The sequence below is a fragment of the Melopsittacus undulatus genome, chromosome 22, assembly GCF_012275295.1.
Source record: "Melopsittacus undulatus isolate bMelUnd1 chromosome 22, bMelUnd1.mat.Z, whole genome shotgun sequence".
NCBI classification, from domain to species: domain Eukaryota; kingdom Metazoa; phylum Chordata; class Aves; order Psittaciformes; family Psittaculidae; genus Melopsittacus; species Melopsittacus undulatus.
In genome coordinates this window covers 1,513,599-1,534,056 of record NC_047548.1, presented here as the reverse complement: position 1 = coordinate 1,534,056, position 20,458 = coordinate 1,513,599, and the positions used below count along the sequence as shown (strand labels likewise).

Genomic DNA, 20,458 nt, shown 5'->3' with positions numbered 1-20,458 from the left:
AGGAGAGAGCGGAGAAATAGTCCCGATGCTCCGCCCCCTTTCGCGGCGGAGTGATCCCCCGCCTCCGGCTCGCCTCCGCGGCTGGGTCAGCGCAGGAACCGGGGCTTCTTGTGCACGTTTAAAGAGGCGCAGCGCGCATGCGCCGCCCGCAGGGTGGAGGGGCGGGGCCAAGGGGAGATCACGCCCATAAAAGGGGCGGGGTCAATGGAAACCCCGCCCCTTCGCTGTCGCTCCTGCCCCACCCAGCGGTACCTACAGCCCCTATAGAACCCTATAGCCCCAGAGCTTAGTTATAGCCTCTATAGTCCCCAAGGCCCTATAGCCCCCAGACCGCTATAGGCCCCAAGCCTTTATAGCCACAGGGTCACTGTTATGGCCTCTATAGCTTCCAGATCCTATAGAGCTCCTATGGTCCCTGTTATGGTCCCTATAGCTCCAGGTGCCTATGGTTACAGAGTCCCTCTTATAGCCCCTACATCCTCCGGACCCCTATAACCTTTAGCCCCAGGGTCCCTATATAGTTATGGCCCCTATAGCCCCCACACCCCTATATTTCTTCATACGGCTTCTATGGCCTTGTGACCCTAGATCCCAATGGGTCCTGCACCCCATAACCCCCTTCAAGGCCCCTATAGCCATCAGACTCATATCAATCCCTATACCCCCAGACTCCCTACACCCCCAGGTTACACCCTCTATATGGCCCCACCATCCTATACCCTACCCCCTACAGCCTCTATAGGGGGTGTCACCACCATTGTCGTCCCCCCCCCAAGAAGGGGCACACGCCAGGGGCCGGCCGGTCCGTTTATGAAGCATCAAATATACAGTCTCTTATATACAGGGCCCGGCGCGGGCGCATGCGGGCCCGGGAGCCTGGGTCCCCCCCCTCGGGGTCCGGGTGGTGGGGTCCGGACATTGGGGTCCCCTCTATGGACATCAAAGGGGGGGACGGGACCACCCAGGCATCCGGGGGGGGGGGGAGATGGGAACAGAGGACATTGGGGGGGGGGACAAGGGAGGTTAAAGTGCCATGTGACATTCAGCCTGAGCTGGGGGGGGGGGGGGGGCCACCCTCAACGCCGGACCCCCAAGATGATGAAAGGGGGGGGGGGAACCCCAAGGCGCGAGCAGCCAATCACGAGCCACGTGCAAGGGTTTTGGGGGGCGGGGGGGGGCAAGGGTAAAAGAGGGGGGGGCATCCAACGTGCCGGCGCCGTCCATCGCTGCCATGAGCTGTGTCCGTCCTCAGCCCGGGGGGGGGAATGGGATCGATGGGATCGATGGGATCAATGGGATCAATGGGATCAATGGGATCGATGGGATCAGACCACGGTGCTGATGCGGTTCCCCCCCTTGGGTTTGGGGGGGCCCTGACCAGCTTGGGCCAGGGGCGATGTGGGGCCGGCAGGGGAATGGGGGCTGAGGGGGGTGTGGGGTGAAGGGGGGGGCAAAGGGGGGTAAGAGGGATGGGGGGGGATGGGGGAGTGGGGTGCGGGATGGTGATGGTGATGATGATGATGGTGATGATGGGGAGGGGGGGCCGCCCCCCCAGCGCCGCCGCCCCCCCCCCGAAGGGCCCCCCCGGGGGGGCCCCCCCCACCGCCGCCCCCCCCGAACACAAAGTGCTTGGCGGCGGCGGCGGCGGTGGGGGGCGGGGGGGGGTGGTGGTGCGGGGGGGGCCCGGTGGGGTACGCGTGGGACAGCCCATGGTGGGGGGGGGCAGCGGGGCTGTACAGGGGTAACGGGGACAGCGGCTGGCGGGGGGGGCCGGGAGGGGCCCCCCCCCCTCTTGGGTCGGTGCAGGGTGTAATGGGGGTGCGGGGGGAGGGAACCCCCCCCCGGGGGGGCCGTGCTGCTGCGGGGGGGCCGACAAGGGGGGGGTGGGTCCCCCGTGGAAGCGGGGGGGGGCCCCGGCGGCGATGGCCGGGAGCGGCGGGGGGGGGGGCGGGCCGAGCGGGAGGGGGGGGCTGCTGCGGGTAGGGGGGGGGCGGCGGGGGGCCGGGCCCCCCCCCCCGCTGCCGCCGCCCCCCCCCCGCCGGCCCCGTGGCAGTACTGAGCGTGCAGCGCCTGCAGCTTGGAGGGACCCTCGGCGGCCCTGGGGGGGGCGGGGGGGGGGGGGTGGTGGTGATGGGAGGAGGAAGCCGAGGAGGAGGAGGCTGAGGCCGAAGCGGGACCCCCAACGCCGGGGGGGGGGTCCGGGGGGGCCCTTCCCCCTCCGGCTCCCGAAGAGGGACCCCAGGAACGAGGAGGAGTTGGACACCGGCCGGGGGGGGGGTTTGTACCCCTCGGGGGCGGCCCCGGGACCCCCCCGCGCCTGCGGCCGGGGGCTGCTGATGATGGAGCCCTGCGGACAGGGGCGGGGTCAGGACGAGCTAGGCCACGCCCCCTCCCACCGGACCGGCCTCCTATTGGTGGGTGAGGCTCGGCCCCTGCAGGGAGCTCTGCCCCCGTCCGAGCTTAAACCCCGCCCACCCCATGCAAGCCCCGCCCCCTAGGGCCAAGTCCCGCCCCTTTCCCCCAGGAGCAACGAGCTTGAATGCCTCAGTGGGCGTGGTCTAGATGGGGGCGTGGTCTTTCAAGGGGCGTGGCCTGCGGGGGCCCCCCTCACCTCGATGGTGCTGTCCAGGGACCCCACGCTGTTCCGCCGGCCCCGCTTCCCTGGGGGGGGGGACACACAACAGGACACAAAATAAGGGGGGGACCCCCCATCGTGACCCCACCAATGCCCCCCCCAGCCCCCATTTACCCCCCATAGCCCCCCATTTACCCCCCATAGCCCCCTATTTACCCCCCATAGCCCCCCATTTACCCCCCATAGCCCCCCATTTACCCCCCATAGCCCCCCAAATCCCCCCCCCCGCTCACCGCTGTCCGAGAGGTCCCGTAGGGAGCTGCTGAGGGCGCTGCGCTTGAGCCCCTCTCCCCCCCCGAAGGCCTCCTCGAGGCTGCTCCGGCTCAGCCCATTCAGCGCCTCGCGGGGGGGGCCCCCGCCCCGAGCCCCCGACACCCCCTTCTGCTTCTCCAGCTCGGCTGCAAAATGGGGGGGGGGGGGAACACAGGCAGGGGTCAGCCCAGGGCACCCCCAGCATCCCCAGTGCATCCCATGGCCCAGCCCATTACCCCCATTGCCCCCATGATTCCCATTGCCCCATTGCCCCATCACCCCCATAGCTTCCATCACCCCATCACTGCCATCATCCCCGTTACCCCCATCACCCCATAGCCTCCATCATTCCCATCATCTCCATCACCCCTCTTGCCCCATCACCCCCATCACCCCCATTCCCCCATCACCCCTATCACCCCTATTGCCCCATCACCCCCATCATCCCCATCACCCCCATTCCCCCATCATCCCCATCACCCCCATTCCCCCATCACCCCTATCACCCCCATTCCCCCATCACCCCTATCACCCCTATTGCCCCATCACCCCCATCACCCCCATCACCCCCATCACCCCCATTCCCCCCATCTCTCACCCTCCACTCTGTATTTCTCCATCTCCTGCACCTCAGCCACACTCTCCCGGAGGTCACTGGCGAAGCGCAGCCGGTCCTGGGGGCTGGGCGCGTTGAACACGATGAGCACCTTCCGCTCCCCCCCCGGCGCCGCCGACAGCAGCTTGATCCCGAACTGGTAATCTGGGGGGGGGGCAATGGGGCAGGTGCAATGGGGTGGGTACAATGGGATGGGGGGGGATGGGGCAGGGGCAATGGGGTGGGTACAATGGGATGGGGGGGGATGGGGCAGGGGCAATGGGGTGGGTACAATGGGATGGGGGGGATGGGGCAGGGGCAATGGGGTGGGTACAATGGGATGGGGGGGCAATGGGGTTTGGGGGGGCAATAGGGCAGGTGCAATGGGGTGGGTACAACCGGGGTTGGTGGTGCAACAGGGTGCTGGGAGCACTGGCATGGGCACTGGGAGCACTGGCATGGGTGCTGGAGGCAATGGGGTACTGGGATGAGCACTGGAATGGGCAGAGCACTGGGATGGGTGCTGGGGGGATGCTGGGCTGGGGGCCACCATGGGACAAGCGATGGGCAACACAAGGGTGTAGGGGACATCCCATGGGATACCCTATGGAGGACACTGTGGCATCCCATGGGAAGCACCAGCAGACACCCTACAGGCAGCACTCCATGCTGGACCACACGGAGCAAAGGGGCAGGGGAGCACCAGTGGGTTGCCGTCGGGTGCCATAGGGTGCTATAGGGTGCCATAGGGTGCTATAGGGTGCCATAGGGCGCTATAGGGTGCCATGGGGTGCTATGGGGCTCACAGGCGTTCTGGAAGAGCTGCATGTGCATCTCCACCAGTGGGAAGCTCTGGCGGAAGCTGTAGGTCACCAGGATCTTCTTCTTCTGGAAGATCTTCGTCACCTATGGGGTCCATAGGGTCAATGGGAGACCCCCCCATGGACACCCCCATGGGGGACCCCAGCCCCACGGCCCCCCCCGCTCACCACCAGAAGGTCATTGAAGAGGAAGACCTCGCGCTGGTGCAGCCCCAGGCGCTGGGGCCGGTTGGGGTCGGGCACCTCATAGAGTTGGCAGCAGCAAACCAGGCGCCGGTGGGGCAGGGACAGCACCTGGGGACAAGGGGGGGTCCTTGGTAACTGCAATGGTGCCGTTGGGCAACCCTGAGACTGCCCCATAGGTTGTGGTCAATGGGCAGCACAGGGTCAATCAGGGCTTCTGCCATAGGGTGATCTAGAGCCTCCCTCTAGAGCATCACCCATAGGGTGTCCTAGAGCATCCCCTATAGGGTCACCTAGAGCATCACCCATAGATTGGTGGCCTACAGCAGCCACCATAGTGTCACCAAGAGCATCCCTCATAGAGCACCTAGAGCATCCCCTATCGGGTGGCCTAGAACATCTCTCCATAGATCACCTTAAGCATTCTCCATAGGGTCACCATAGCCCATCCCCTATGGGTCCCCTACAGTGTTCTCCATAGGGTCACCATAGCCCATCCCCTATGGGTCCCCTACAGCATTCTCCATAGGGTCACCATAGCCCATCCCTATGGGTCCCCTACAGCATTCTCCATAGGGTCACCATAGCCCATCCCTATGGGTCCCCTACAGTGTTCTCTATGGGGTCACCATAGCCCATCCCCTATGGGTCCCCTACAGCATTCTCCATAGGGTCACCATAGCCCATCCCCTATGGGTCCCCTACAGCATTCTCCATAGGGTCACCATAGCCCATCCCCTATGGGTCCCCTACAGTGTTCTCCATAGGGTCACCATAGCCCATCCCCTATGGGTCCCCTACAGTGTTCTCCATAGGGTCACCATAGCCCATCCCCTATGGGTCACCACAGACCCCCCCAGGATCGGTCCCATCCGGACCCACCGGCTTCTTGCCGACGATCATGCGCTCGACAGCCTGGACCTGGGACACGTGGTCATCGTTGGTGCGGAGCTCGCGGCTCTGGATGCGCTGGTAGATGCCCACCAGCATGTCCCGGGGTATGTCCTCCCCATTGTCCACCCCTGCGTGACACGGACCCCCCCCCATCAGCGGTGAATGGGGACCCCCCATTGCCCCCCATTGAGGAGCCCTGTCCCCATCACCTCGGAGGTTCTTGATGAAGTCCTCCAGCTTCATCTTGCGCTCGGCCTTCACGCTGGGGCTGTACATGTCGGTGTTGAGGAGGATGATGGCGAAGGCCAGGATGAAGATGGTGTCCGGGTTGCGGAACTGGCGCAGCAGGGCCGCGTTGCACACGCAGTAACGCTGGCTGGGGGGTGGGCAGGGGGGGGTGCATGGGGTCAAGGTGTCCCCATGGGGCAGGGGGGGACGGGACACACACGGGACTCAGGCCCGGGGGGATGCAGAGCTCGGGTGTGGGGAACCACCTTGAATGGGATCTATAGGGTCACCTAGAGCATCGTGGGGGGCCCAGTGCCCCCCTGTGTGGTCCATAGGGACACCTGGGGCTTCTCCTATAGGGTGACCTAGAGCATCCCTCAGAGGTCACATGGAGCATCCCTCATAGATCACACAGAGCATCCCTCCATGGGGTCACCTCCCATAGGGTGACCTAGAGCATCCCTCACAGATCCCATTGAGCATCCCTCATAGATCCCATTGAGCATCCCTCCATAGGGTCACCTCCCATAGGGTGACCTAGAGCATCCCTCACAGATCCCATTGAGCATCCCTCATAGATCCCATTGAGCATCCCTCATAGATCCCATTGAGCATCCCTCATAGATCACATTGAGCATCCCTCTAGATCACATGAAGCATCCTTCATAGATCCCATTGAGCATCCCTCCATAGGGTCACCTCCCATAGGGTGACCTAGAGCATCCCTCACAGATCCCATTGAGCATCCCTCATAGATCCCATTGAGCATCCCTCATAGATCCCATTGAGCATCCCTCATAGATCCCATTGAGCATCCCTCCATAGGTCACCTCCCATAGGGTGCCCTCGACCACCCCTCCCGGTCCCACCGAGCCCCCCCCGGCCCCCCCCCTCACCTGAAGGCCTCAATCAGCCGCTCCACCTTCTGTGCCTCCCCCTGCACGCGGATGTGGGACTGGAACTTGCGCAGAGCCTCATCCAGCTCCATACCCGAGAAGTCCATCTCATCCACGACACAGCTGCGGGGGGGGGAGCAGGGGGGGGGGGGGGCTCAGCACCATGGACCCCCCCCCCCCTCCATCACCCCCCCCCCCCATGGCCGTGCCCTCACTCCAGCACGTCGCGGTTGAACTGCTTCTGGCGGTTGCCCAGGAACTCGCCGATCATCTGGCGGCTCAGCCCCTTCCGCTCCAGGATGAAATGAGCCACCCCCAGGGGGGTGTCGGACAGGAACCCCCTCTCGATCAGGTACTGGATCCCCTTCTCTGGCTTCCTGCAATGGGGGCGACAATGGGGGTTATGGTGTGTGTGGGACACCCCAACCCCACCATGGACATAGGGGGCCTGGATGTCGTCATCCCATGGTAGGCATGGGGTGGGGTCACCTAGAACATCGTACGGGATAGGATTGCCTAGAGCATCACCATACCCATGCTATAGGGTCATCTAGAACATCACCATACCCATGCTATAGGGTCATCTAGGACATCACCATACCCATGCTATGGGGTCACCTAGAGCATCACCATACCCATGCTATAGGGTCACCTAGAGCATCACCATACCCATGCTATAGGGTCACCTAGAGCATCACCATACCCATGCTATGGGGTCATCTAGAACATCATCATACCCATGCTATAGGGTCATCTAGGACATCACCATACCCATGCTATAGGGTCACCTAGAGCATCACCATACCCATGCTATGGGGTCATCTAGAACATCATCATACCCATGCTATAGGGTCATCTAGGACATCACCATACCCATGCTATAGGGTCACCTAGAACATCACCATACCCATGCTATGGGGTCACCTAGGACATCACCATACCCATGCTATAGGGTCATCTAGGACATCACCATACCCACACTATAGGGTCAATAGAATATCACCATACCCATACTGTAGGGTCACCTAGAACATCACCATACCCATGCTATAGGGTCACCTAGAGCATCGACATACCCATGCTATGGGGTCATCTAGAGCATCACCATACCCATGCTATGGGGTCATCTAGGACATCACCATACCCATGCTATAGGATCAATAGAATATCACCATACCCACACTATAGGGTCACCTAGAACATCCCCATCCCCACACTATGGTGCCACCCCAACCCCCCCACCCCACCCCCCCCATCCCCTCACTTGTTGAACAGGTTGAGCCCGATCCTGTACTGCCTCCTCTGCACCACATCATTGTTGAGCGCTGGTGAGTCCCAGCTCTGCCTTGGCTCCCGTTGGTACACGGCCTTGCCGGGGGGGGCCTGGGGGGGGGCTGCGGGCGGGGGGGGGGGGGCGGGGGGGGTCTGCGCAGGCTCTCGTGGGATGAGGACCCCGAGGAGCAGTTGAGGCTCCCGTTGGAGTTGGAGCTGCTCCCGAGGCTCTCGTTGTCCCCATCCGACCCCTCCTCGGGAGGGGGGGGGGGGCGGCGGGGGGGGCCCCGGGGGGGCGGTCGGAGGGGGGGGGGGGGGTCCGGATGGAAGCAGCGATGGGGGGGTCCGCTCCGGGGCAAGGGGCCCCCCCCGCCCCCCCCGTCGGGTTCGTAGGGACCCCCCCTGTTGATGGAGCCGCGGTCGGAGCGGTCGCTGAGGTCAGCGGAGCTGTCGCTGGGGGGCTCCACTGTGAGCAATGGGGGGTGCCCCCCCCCCCCCGCCGCCCCCCCCCCCGCGGCCCCGGCACTCCAAGCAGGGGGGGCCGCCCCGGCGGGGGGGGTCCTCGCCCCCCCCCCAGCGGTCGGCGGGGCCCGGGGGGGGGGCGGCGCTGTTGTTGGGGGGCGGCGGAGGGGGGAGCGGAGGGGGGGGCGCGGGGGGAGGGGGGGGGCCCCCCGTGTCCGAAGGGGGGGGCTCGGGGCTGGGGGGGCGCTCGGGGGAGCGGGGGGAGCCTGGGAGCCCCTCGTCCAGGTACAAGGTGACGTCACTGGCGGAGGTGGCGGCGCTGTCCCCCGCGGGGGGGGCGGGGGCGCCGGGGGGGACCCCACGGCCGCCCCCCCCCCAGGGCCTCGTCAATGGAGGCGGCCAAAGACTTCACCTGGGGGCAGAGAGAGGGGAGAACCCCCCCCCCCGACGGCAGCCATTGAGCACCCACATAGCCCATGGGCACCCCCATAACGTGAATCCCCCCCATAGCCTATGGACCCCCCACCCATAGCCCATGGGACACCCCAATGGCCACCAAGTCGTCCCCCCCAAAGCCACTGGACCCCCCCCCATTGACCCCTCCATGACCTCCCCATCAATCCCATGACCTCTGTGACCCTCACAGCCCACGGGAAGCCCAGGACCCCATGGCCCCATGACCCCATAGTCCCCACAGTCCCCTATGGCCCCCATAGTCCCTTATAACCCCCATACCCCCACAGTCCCCTATAGCCCCCATACCCCCACAGTCCCCTATAGCCCCCATACCCCCATAGTCCCCTATAGCCCCCATACCCCCATAGTCCCCTATAGCCCCCATACCCCCATAGTCCCCTATAACCCCCATACCCCCATAGTCCCCTCTGGCCCCCACCTGCTGCGCAAACGCCTCCTCCAGGTCAGCCCCTCCAGGCCCAAAATCCGCCGAAGCCGAGAGCTGCCGGGGGGGGCTCCCGGGCCCCCCCCCTCCCATTCCCCCCCCCCCAACCTCCCCAGGGCCCCCCCCCACCCCCCCTCCGCCCCCTCCCCCTCCTCCATCCAGGCCGGCCCTACAGGAGCCCCCATATCGGGGCGCCCTGCGGGGCCCCCCCAGCACCCCCTCGTCCAGCGAGGCGGGTTTGCCCTGGAAGTAGGGGGGGGGCGGCGGGGGGGGCCCCGGGGCCGGCGGGGGGGGGCCTCGGTCGTACTCCTCGAAGGAGAACTGCAGGCGCAGGCCGGGCAGTGCCAGGCGCCGCGCGCGCCCCCCCTCGCTCCGCAGCCGCTCGAACTTCTGCGCCATGCGGTAGCGGCGGAACGCGGCCTGGATGGTGCGGGCGGCGCGGCGAGTGCGGAAGTAACCTCCGTACTTGCGCTCCAGCATCTCCACCTGCGGGGGGGGCAGGGGATGGGGGACATGGGGATGGGGACATGGGGATGGGGACATGGGGATGGAGATGGGGATGGAGACATGGGGATATGGGGACATGGGGATGGAGACATGGGGATGGGGACATGGGGACATGGGACAGGGGATGGGGACATGGGGATGGGGACATGGGGATGGGGATGGGGATGGGGACATGGGGATGGGGATGGGGACATGGGGACATGGGGATGGGGACATGGGGACATGGGGATGGGGACATGGGGATGGGGATGGGGACATGGGGACATGGGGATGGGGACATGGGGACATGGGGATGGGGATGGGGACATGGATGGAGACATGGATGAAGAGATGGGGATGGAGATGGGGATGGGGACATGGGGAGATGGGGATGGATGGGAGCATGGATGGGGATGAGGATAGGGATGGAGAGATGGGGACATGGGGATGGAGACATGGGGATGGGGATGGAGATAGGTATGGGGATGGATGGGAGCATGGATGGGGATGGAGACATGGGGATGGGGACATGGGGATGGGGAGATGGGAATGGGGATAGGGATGGAGAGATGGGGACATGGGGACATGGGGACATGGGGATGGAGATGGCGATGGGGATGGATGGGAAGATGAGGATGTGGATGGACATGAGGATGGGGAGATGGGGATGGGGACATGAACAGGCACATGGAGACAGGGAGAGAACAGGGCAGGAGGAGGAGCACACGGTGAGGCCACTGTGCAGGGCTGGGGATCACCATAGGGGCTGGGGGTCACCATAGGGGTTGGGACCACCCCAGAGGGATGGAGATGCCCCCACACCACCCAGTATATCCCAGTCCCATTGCACCCCCCCCAGTACCTTCTTGTCCTCCAGGTCAGTGGAGAGCTCATAGCTGTCGCTCAGAGCCTTCGGCCTCTTGCTCTCCTCCTCCTCCTGCTGCTTGCGCAGGGCCACGCTCGCCGGCTGCGGGGGGAGCCGGGCCCAGCCCAGCCCCGGGGAGCCCCCCCCGGACCCCCCCGCGCCGGGGGGAGCCGCCTGGGACAGGCCCCGGTACGGGGGGGGGCGCCCGGGGCTGTCGGGGACCGGCCCCCCCCCCTCGCTGCCCGGAGCGTCACCGTCCACGCTGCGGGGACACAGGGGCACCCGTTGGCACCCATTGGTACCCATTGATACCCATTGGTACCCATTGACAGCCATTGATACCCATTGGTACCCATTGACAGCCATTGATACCCATTGGTACCCATTGATACCCATTGGTACCCATTGACAGCCATTGATACCCATTGGTACCCATTGACAGCCATTGATACCCATTGACAACCACTGACAACCACTGACACCCATTGACAACCATTGATACCCATTGGCAACCATTGACACCAATTGGCACCCATTGACACACATTAACACCCATTGGCACCCATTGACAACCATGGACAACCATTGATATCCCCATTGACAACCACTGGCACCCACTGACAGCCCTGAGACACTCATTGACACCCTCTCAGACTCCCATTGACACCTCATTGACACCCCAGGGACACCCCATTGACACCTCATTGACAAACCTATTGACACCCCATTGACACCCCATTGTCACCTCATTGACAACCCTTGGACCCCCTCTGAGCTCAGACCATGGGGACACAGAGATGGGGACATGGGAATGTGGGGATAAAGGGACACAGACACACGGAGATGATGGGAACACCTGGATATGGGGACACACGGACATGGGGACACACGGACATGGGGACACATGGACATGGGGACACATGGACATGGGGACAGAGGGCAATGGGGATGCATGGACATGGGAACGCATGGACACACCAGACGTGGGATACACGGATACCTGGACACGGGACATCGGGACCCACAAACACAGGGATACAAGCACATGGGAACACACGGACACAGGCACCCCCCCCATCACTGGGGCACCCCAACCTCTGCCCCCCCCCCCAACTGGGGCCCAGGCGCCTGGGAACGGAGGGGGTGGGGAAAGGGGGGGGTGGTGTTCATAGGGATGGGGGGGGGTCCCCAAAACAAGGGGGGGGAGGTTCAAAGGCCGGGGGGGAGGGGTTAAATGATGCTGCGGGGGGGGTTATGGGGGGGGTTATGGGGGGGTCCCCACTCACCCGTGCAGCAGCCGCTGCCGGAGCGGCCCCCGCCGCTGGTCGGCCGTGCACTGCAGGCACCACATCGGGGGGGGGGCACCCCCAAAATGGGGGGGGGGCACAGACACGGGGACACCCCCACAAAGAGGGGGTCCGGGGGGGGGGTGTCCGGCTCTGCTGCAGCAGCACCAAAGGCCTGATCGGCCGATGGAGGAAGAGGGGGGGTAAAGGGGGGGGGGAGGAGCCGGAGGAGCGACCCCCCCTTAACCCCCCCCAAAGCGGTTGGCGGGGTCCTCACCCCATGAAGGGGGGTTTGGGGGGGTCCATTTGAGATGGAAACGGGGGGGAGGGCACAAAAAGGGGGGGGCAAGGGGGGGCCTGGATGCCTGATGGAGGAGGGGCTGCCCCATTGATATGGTGGAGGGGGATGTCTGGGTCGTGTGTGTGTCCCCCCCCCGTTCCGCTGCAATGGGGGGGTCTGCTCCCCACACACACTGGGGGGGGTGAGGTGACACTGGGGGGGTGTCCCCCCCAATGGGGTGTTCCCAATGGAGGGGGGGGGGGGTGGAAATGGGTTCTCCTGGCCCCAGGCGCCTGCGCAGAGCATCCCCCCCCCCCCCCTTCGGGATGTCGGTTGCCATGGAGACGCGGCGGGGGATGAAGGGGGGGGGGGATGCGGTTGGGATACCCGGGATGGGGGGAGGGGAGGGGATGGGGGGGGGGGATGGGGGGTCCCGGCCGCCTGGGTCCTCGCGCGAGCCCCGCCCCCCCCCCCCCCCCCCCCCCCAACGTCACCGTTTGGTCCTCAAAATAGCGCGAGGAGGCGCCATGATGGAGGCGTCGCCATGGCAACCGCCCCCAAACAGCCCATCACCTCCCCCCCCCCAACAGCGGACGGGGGAGGACCCATATGGCGCCTATAGGGCCCTGGGGATCCATAGGGTCTCTGTGGGCCTATAAGGATGCAAACATTCCCTATAGAACCCTAGGGATCCATACAGCCCCTATGTGTCTATAAGGATCCAAATAGCCCCTACAGATCCCTAGGGATCCATACAGCCCCTATGTGACTATAAGGATGCTTATATCTATATATCTATATATCTTATATCTAGGGATCTATAGGGACCTACAGATCCCTAGGGATCTGTACAGCCCCTATGTGTCTACAAGGATCCAAATAGCCCCTACAGATCCCTAAGGATCCATATGGTCTCTATAGGTCCCAGGGCACTCTCACAGTCTCTATATATAACAGCCACGCAGCACACAGAGCACCCATGCAGTCCATATAGAAAGGAGCCACCCAGCACCCAGGGCACCCATCCAGTCCCTATGCAGGCCCTGCAATACCCATACACCTTACAGCACTGTAGGGCTTCTACACTGCCTGTGCCTATAGAGCCCCTACAGCACCAATACTGCCCTGTGTTGCTCTATACAGCCCCTATAGCATCGATACGGCCCTATGGAGCTCTATACAGCCCCTATAGCATCCATATTGCCCTATGGAGCTCTATACAGCCCCTATAGCATTAATACTGTCTACAGGGACCTGCGGGGGGGTTTCCATAGGGCTCCTATGGGGGGGCTCTTACCTGCGGGTGGGGGGAGGTTGGAGCCAAGAGGAGCCGGGTGGTACCTGGAGGGGGGGGGCACGGACAGAGGGATGGGGGGGGATGGATGGACAAGGGGGGGGCACGATGGGCAGACGGGGGGGGGGACAAGCACCTATCCCTGCCTATGGTGGGATAACGGAATGGGGATGGATGGGGATGGATGGGGATGGATGGGGACGGATGGGGATGGATGGGGATGGATGGGGACGGATGGGGACGGATGGGGACGGATGGGGATGGATGGGGACGGATGGGGATGGATGGGGATGGATGGGGACGGATGGGGATGGATGGGGATGGATGGGGATGGATGGGGACGGATGGGGATGGATGGGGATGGATGGGGACGGATGGGGACGGATGGGGATGGATGGGGATGGATGGGGATGGATGGGGACGGATGGGGATGGATGGGGATGGATGGGGATGGATGGGGACGGATGGGGATGGATGGGGATGGATGGGGACGGATGGGGATGGATGGGGATGGATGGGGATGGATGGGGACGGATGGGGATGGATGGGGATGGATGGGGATGGATGGGGATGGATGGGGATGGATGGGGATGGATGGGGACGGATGGGGATGGATGGGGATGGATGGGGATGGATGGGGATGGATGGGGACGGATGGGGATGGACACACGGACAGGGAGGAGAAAGAGGAGAGAAAACACGAGTCAAGAGCCGGGGGGGAACGGGATGGACACACGGACACGGGGGGGGGGGGGGGGAGCACACGGGGGGACACAGCAGGATCCAGGAGGATCCCATAGGACATGGTCTGGGGGGGTCCCAGTGCCCCACACTCACGTTGTGATGGGTCCAAAGGGCAGGGGGTGATGCTGGTCTATGGGGCTGTGAGGCCTGGGAAACTCATCACCCCCCCACCCCCCCCCCCCTTCCCGTCCCCATCCCATCCGGATCCGCCAGGATTCGGAGACCGGAATTCCCGAATTCCTGCCCCCGGCCGGACACAATGGGGGGGATGGGGGAGGGGGGGGCACAAAACCGGCTCTGCACGTGGGGAGGGCGCGGGGTCCACGTGGAGGGATGCACACACATGTATAGGTGTTGCACACACGTGTATAGGGGATGCACACACGTGTATAGGTGTTGCACACACATGTGTAGGGTGTTGTTGCACACACGTGTAGGGTGGTGTTGCACACACATGTATAGGTGTTGCACACACATGTGTAGGGTGTTGTTGCACACACATGTATAGGTGTTGCACACACATGTATAGGTGTTGCACACACACGTATAGGGGTTGCACACAGATGTGTGTCGAGTGTTGCTGCACACACATGTATAAGTGTTGCACACACGTGCATAGGTGTTGTTGCACACACATGTATAGGTGTTCACACACGTGTGTAGGTGTTGCACACACATGTATGGGTGTTGCACACACATGTATAGGTGTTGCACACACATGTATAGGTGTTGCACACACATGTATAGGTGTTCACACACGTGTGTAGGTGTTGCACACACATGTATGGGTGTTGCACACACTTTGGGTGTCGCACACACATGTATAGGTGTTGCACACACTTTGGGTGTTGCACACACATGTATAGGTGTTGCACACACTTTGGGTGTCGCACACACATGTATAGGTGTTGCACACACATGTATAGGTGTCGCAGACACATGTATGGGTGTTGCACACACATGTATAGGTGTCGCACACACATGTATAGGTGTTGCACACACATGTATAGGTGTCGCGCACACATGTGTGGGTGTCGCGCACACATGTGTAGCTGTTGCACACACGTGTGCCGGGTGTTGTCGCACACACACGTGACCGGTACACCCGCACACGCTGTTGCTGTTGCATCGGTCCCACGCTGGCGCAGGCCATCACACACCCGGCACCACGTGACACCCTCGTGCACCCGCCACGTGACACACCCGGACCCCGATCCCGGCGGGGGGGGGGGTCACTCACTCGCCGTTGCCATGGTGACGCCTCCCTGGCGCTGCCATCGCTGTCACCGCCCGCGCCGTTGCCTGGCAACGGCCTCCCCGGCAACGCGCGACGCGATGGGAACTGTCGTGATGTGCTCCCCCCCCCCCCCAGCGTCGCAAAGCCCTGTTGTGACGTCACCCTATCGCGACACACCGCAACGCGATACATTGGCCTTATCGCGACAGATCCACCGGGTCCTGTCGCGACATCCCGGGTCCCATAGCAACAACCCAGCCCCATAGCAACGCTCCATAGCAACGCCCAAGCATCGTTGCCATGGGCTCTGTCGCGACAGAGCCACCCAATCACAACGCACACAATGGACCCAGGCGGCTGGAGGGGGGGGGAGGGGTTGAAGGAGGGAGGTCAAGGGGGGGGTCAAAGGTCATGGGGGGGGCAGCACTGACCTCACTGTCCTCGAGCTGTCCCGGTCTGACCTGGGGGGAGAAGGGGGGGGGGCGGGGTCAGGGACACCCAAAGTGCCCCCCCCACCCCCCCCAATGACCCCCCCCATCCCCATCCCCCCCCGGGCACGTGACCAGGCCGGGCAGACGGTGCCACCACGGGGGGGGGGGGGAGGTGACGCGCGTGTCCCCGCATGACCCCCCCCCCCCCGCAGCTCCTGCACATGGTGCAGACCCCCCATAGGGTGCAATGAGCTCTGCCTGGGCTGGGGGGGGGAAGGGATGGCCGGGATGTGCCATTGGGGTCCATGGGGGGGGGGGATGGCTGGGATGTGCCATTGGGGTCCATGGGGGGGGGGGGGATGGCTGGGATGTGCCATTGGGGTCCATGGGGGGGGGGATGGCTGGGATGTGCCATTGGGGTCCATGGGGGGGGGGGATGGCTGGGATGTGCCATTGGGGGTCCATGGGGGGGAGGATGGCCGGGATGTGCCATTGGGGGTCCATGGGGGGGGGGGATGGCTGGGATGTGCCATTAGGGGTCCATGGGGGGGGGGATGGCTGGGATGTGCCATTGGGGGTCTATGGTGGGGAGGATGGCCGGGATGTGCCATTGGGGGTCCATGGGGGGGAGGATGGCCGGGATGTGCCATTAGGGGTCCATGGGGGGGTCCTTACTTGCGCTGCAGAGTGGTGGCAGGGCTGGTGCTGGCGCTGGTGCTGTGCCCGCCCCCCCCCGGGGCTGGAGCTGCGGCTCAGGGGCCCCCGCGGCCAATCCCGGTCCCAGTCCCGGTGATGGTGATGGTGATGATGGGAAGCTCCGCAGCGATCCCGGGAGCACGGGGCAGGATAAGGCCCTTCCCGGTCCACACAGGGCGGATAATGCCCATCCCGGCCTCGGTACTGCAGCTCCCGCTCCACGTGGCTCTGGTACTGCCCATCCCGCTCCATGCGGCTCGAGTACTGCCCATCCGGGTCTATCCGGCTCTGGTACTGCCCATCCCGCTCCATGCGGCTCAGCTCCAAGTGGGGCTGGTACTGGAGATCCCGCTCCAGGCAGCCGTGGTACTGCCCATCCTGGTCCATGCGAGCCGGGTACTGCCCATCCCGCTCCGGACGCGCCTGGTAGGCTCGGTCCTTCCGGCTCGGATAGGCTCTGTCGTGGTCCCGGTTGGGATAGGGCCCATCCTGCTCCTCGTACTGCCCGTCCCGATCCAGATGAGCTCCATAGGCTCTATCCCGGTCCGTACGCCCGGAGTACTGCCCATCCCGATCCAAGTGCTCCGGGTACTGCCCCTCGTGGTCCAGGTGCTCCGGGTACTGCCCATCGCGATCCAGGTGGGATGGGTACTGCCCCTCGTGGTCCAGGTGGCCCTGGTAGGGCAGGTCCCGCTCCGCATGGGGCCCGTATTGCCCGTCCCGGTCCGGATGGGGCCCATAGGGCAGGTCGGGGTCGGTGCAGGATGGGAACTGCCCCTCTGCTTCCAAGTGGTTCTGGTATTGACCATCGGGGTCCACGTGGCCCTGGGAGGGTGGGGGATATGGGGCTATATGGAGCTATATGGGGTCTATGGAGCTATATGGGGTCTATGGAGCTATATGGGGCTCTATGCGGCTATATGGAGCTATATGAAGCTATATGGAGCTATATGGAGCTATATGAGCATGGGACCACTCTGACCTGTCCCATATGGTCCTAAGCTGCCTATCCGGGACTATGTGGACCTGGAATTCCTGTCCTGCTCCATAGGGCCCTGAGATGCCTCCTGACCCAGCTATATGGACCTGGGACCCCTGCCCTGCTCTATAGGGCCCTGGGACCACCCAGTGCCCATCTTCCCCCCTCGTTCCCAGCTCCCCCAGGCTCTATTACTCCCCACTATGGGAGTCCCTGATCCATATAGGTCCATATGGATCCATGGGTCCATAGAGGTCCATATAGATCCATATGGGTACCTATAGGTCCATAGGGGTCTATAACCCCATCCCCTGACCTGCACTTTCCCTGCACCCCAAAACTGGGGTCCCCACGCCAGGAGCCCCCCCCATATCCCCCTCCCTACTTCAATGCACCCCCAAAATGGGGGTGGGCACCTGCTTCATGAGCCCCCCCGGAGCAGCAGCATCACCCCCAACACCCCAAAACTGGGGGGCCCCCTCTATGCCCCCCAAATGGGGGTGACCCCCCCCATGACCTCTAAACTGATAGGTCCCCCCATAACCGCGGGGTCCCCCCATCACCCCCATAACCCCCAAATAGGGGTGACCCCTCCCATGACCCCTAAACAGATGGATCCCCCTCACTCCCCCCCATAACCCCCACATAAGGGGGTCCCCCATCACCCCCATGACCCCCACATAACGGGGTCCCCCAATAATCCCCATAACCCCCACATAGGGGTTCCCCACCCCCCCCATGACCCCCACATAAGGGCTGACCCCTCCCATGACCCCTAAACAGATACCCCCCCAACCACCCCATGACCCCCAAATAAGGGGTCCCCCCCTGCCCCCCATAACCTCTACATAAGGGGGTCCCCCCATCACCTCCAAATGAGGCTGACCCCCCCATGACCCCCATATAGGGCTGACCCCTCCCATGACCCTAAACAGATACCCCCCCATAACCCCCACATGGTTCTGCCCCCCCCGTTCTCACCGTGTGCCTGGCGGCTGTTCCAGCCGGCGCTGCCCCCCCCGCCGCCCGCTGCCGCAGGTGCCGGTTCTCCCGGGCCAGGCGCTGCAGCTGAGCCTCGAGCTGAGCGATCCGGCGGCGCTGGGAGCTCAGCAGCTGCCTCTGGCTCGCGATGATCCTGTTCAGCTCCAGCAGGTACTCGACTGCTCGGTCTGGGGGCTCCGACACCCCCCCCCCCGCGGGGCCGACGCCCCCCGCGCCCTCCATGGCCCCGAGCGGAGCGGGACGGGGGGGGGGGAGGGGGAGGGGGTGGGACCTTAAGTGATGGGGGGGGAGGGGGGGACCCTAAATGGTGATGATGGGGGGGGTGGGGGGAGGAGGAGGAAGGGGGGGACCCTAAATGATGATGGGGGGGGAGAGGAGGAAGAGGAGGGGGGGGGGGGAGGGACCCTAAGTGATGATGGGGGTTGGGGGGGAGGAGGAGGAGGAAGAAGGGGGGGGGACCCTAAGTGATGATGATGGAGGGGGGGGGTGGGGGGGGGGAGAGGAGGAAGAAGGGGGGGGGGGTCCGCAACCCTGAGGGTGTTTATATGGGGGGGAGGAGGAGGAGGAGGAGGAGGAGGAGGAAGGGGGGGGGGGGGGTGGGACCCTAAATGATGATGATGGAAGGGGGGGTTGGGGGGGGGATGAGGAGGAGGAGGAAGGAGGGGGGGGGAACCCTAAATGATGATGATGGGGGGGGGTTTGCAACCCTGAAGGTGTTTATATGGGGGGGGAGGGAGGAGGAGGAGAAGGAAGGGGGGGGGGAGGAGGAGGAAGGGGGGGGGTGGGACCCTAAATGATGATGATGGAGGGGGGGGGTCCGCAACCCTGAGGGTGTTTATATGGGGGGTTGGGGGATGTCCCCCCCCCTTTTGCATGGGATGGATGGGGGGAAAGGGGGAAAGGGGAGGGGGGGAGGGGGGGGCCCGGCCGCGTGGCGGGGGCGGGGGGGGGGCTGGGGGGGGGCGCGGGTGGGGCTCGGTCCGGGCGCGGAGCTCGGAGGGAGGAGGCGGCCAGGAGGGAGGGGGCGGGGGGCGGGGCTGAGGGAGGCGGGGGGCGGGGCGAGCATCCCCCCCCCCCCCCAGCCTCGGGTTGAACCATCCCATTCCCCCCCCCCCCCCCCCCCCCATAGGGTTGAACCAACCACCCCCGGGGGGGGCACCTCTTGGTCCCCATTGGGGGACCCAGCCCCCCCCCCTCTGTAATTAACACAAACCTTGATTAATAAAGGAAGGGAGAGTTGTGCCCCCCCCAATGGGGACTCAGGGACCCCCTTTTATTGGTGCCCCCCCCGTGTTTCCCTCCCTCTTTCTCCCCCCCCATCCCTTTGGGTACCTCCTTTGATGCCCCCCCCATGGGTCCATCCCCTCCTGCCCCCCCCCCCCCCCCCTTTGTCCCTCCCCTTTGGTCCCCCCCCCCCCCCCCCCCCCCCCCGGGCGCTGCCGTTGGCAGGAGCCGGCTCCGCGGTCACCATGGCAACGGGTCACAAATAACTCTGCTGCTGATTGGGGTTCTCTCGCCGCACGGGGAGGGACCCCCCAGCGGCACCCCCATAGTACCCTATAGCACCCCTATAGCATCCCTATAGCACCACAGAGCATCCCAGAGCATCCCTATAGCACCACAGAGCATCCTATAGCATCACAGAGCATCCCATAGCATCCCTATAGCACCACAGAGCATCCTATAGCATCACAGAGCATCCCATAGCATCCCTATAGCACCACAGAGCATCCCTATAGCATCACAGAGCATCCCATAGCATCCCTATAGCACCACAGAGCATCCTATAGCACCACAGAGCATCCCATAGCATCCCTATAGCACCACAGAGCATCCTATAGCACCACAGAGCATCCCATAGCATCCCTATAGCACCACAGAGCATCCTATAGCACCACAGAGCATCCCTATAGCACCACAGAGCATCCCATAGCATCCCTATAGCACCACAGAGCATCCCATAGCATCCCTATTGCATCCCTGTAGCACCACAGAGCATCCCCTATAGCATCACACAGC

General features: G+C 64.0%; 1 protein-coding gene across 1 annotated transcript; it reads right to left on the bottom strand.

The window, feature by feature from the left end:
* Positions 1–1,216: 1,216 nt before the first annotated feature.
* Positions 1,217–18,661, bottom strand: IQSEC2 (IQ motif and Sec7 domain ArfGEF 2). Its single transcript, XM_034071890.1, is given in 22 exon segments — positions 1,217–1,731; positions 2,088–2,347; positions 2,612–2,661; positions 2,869–3,033; positions 3,486–3,647; positions 4,289–4,388; positions 4,472–4,597; positions 5,369–5,508; positions 5,590–5,756; positions 6,505–6,627; positions 6,720–6,881; positions 7,769–7,898; positions 7,934–8,383; positions 8,445–8,611; positions 8,613–8,650; positions 9,134–9,196; positions 9,356–9,625; positions 10,488–10,752; positions 15,763–15,792; positions 16,438–16,496; positions 16,498–17,283; positions 18,419–18,661. Coding segments are annotated over 22 exon segments (4,362 nt in total). The 3' UTR covers positions 1,217–1,325.
* Positions 18,662–20,458: the final 1,797 nt, after the last annotated feature.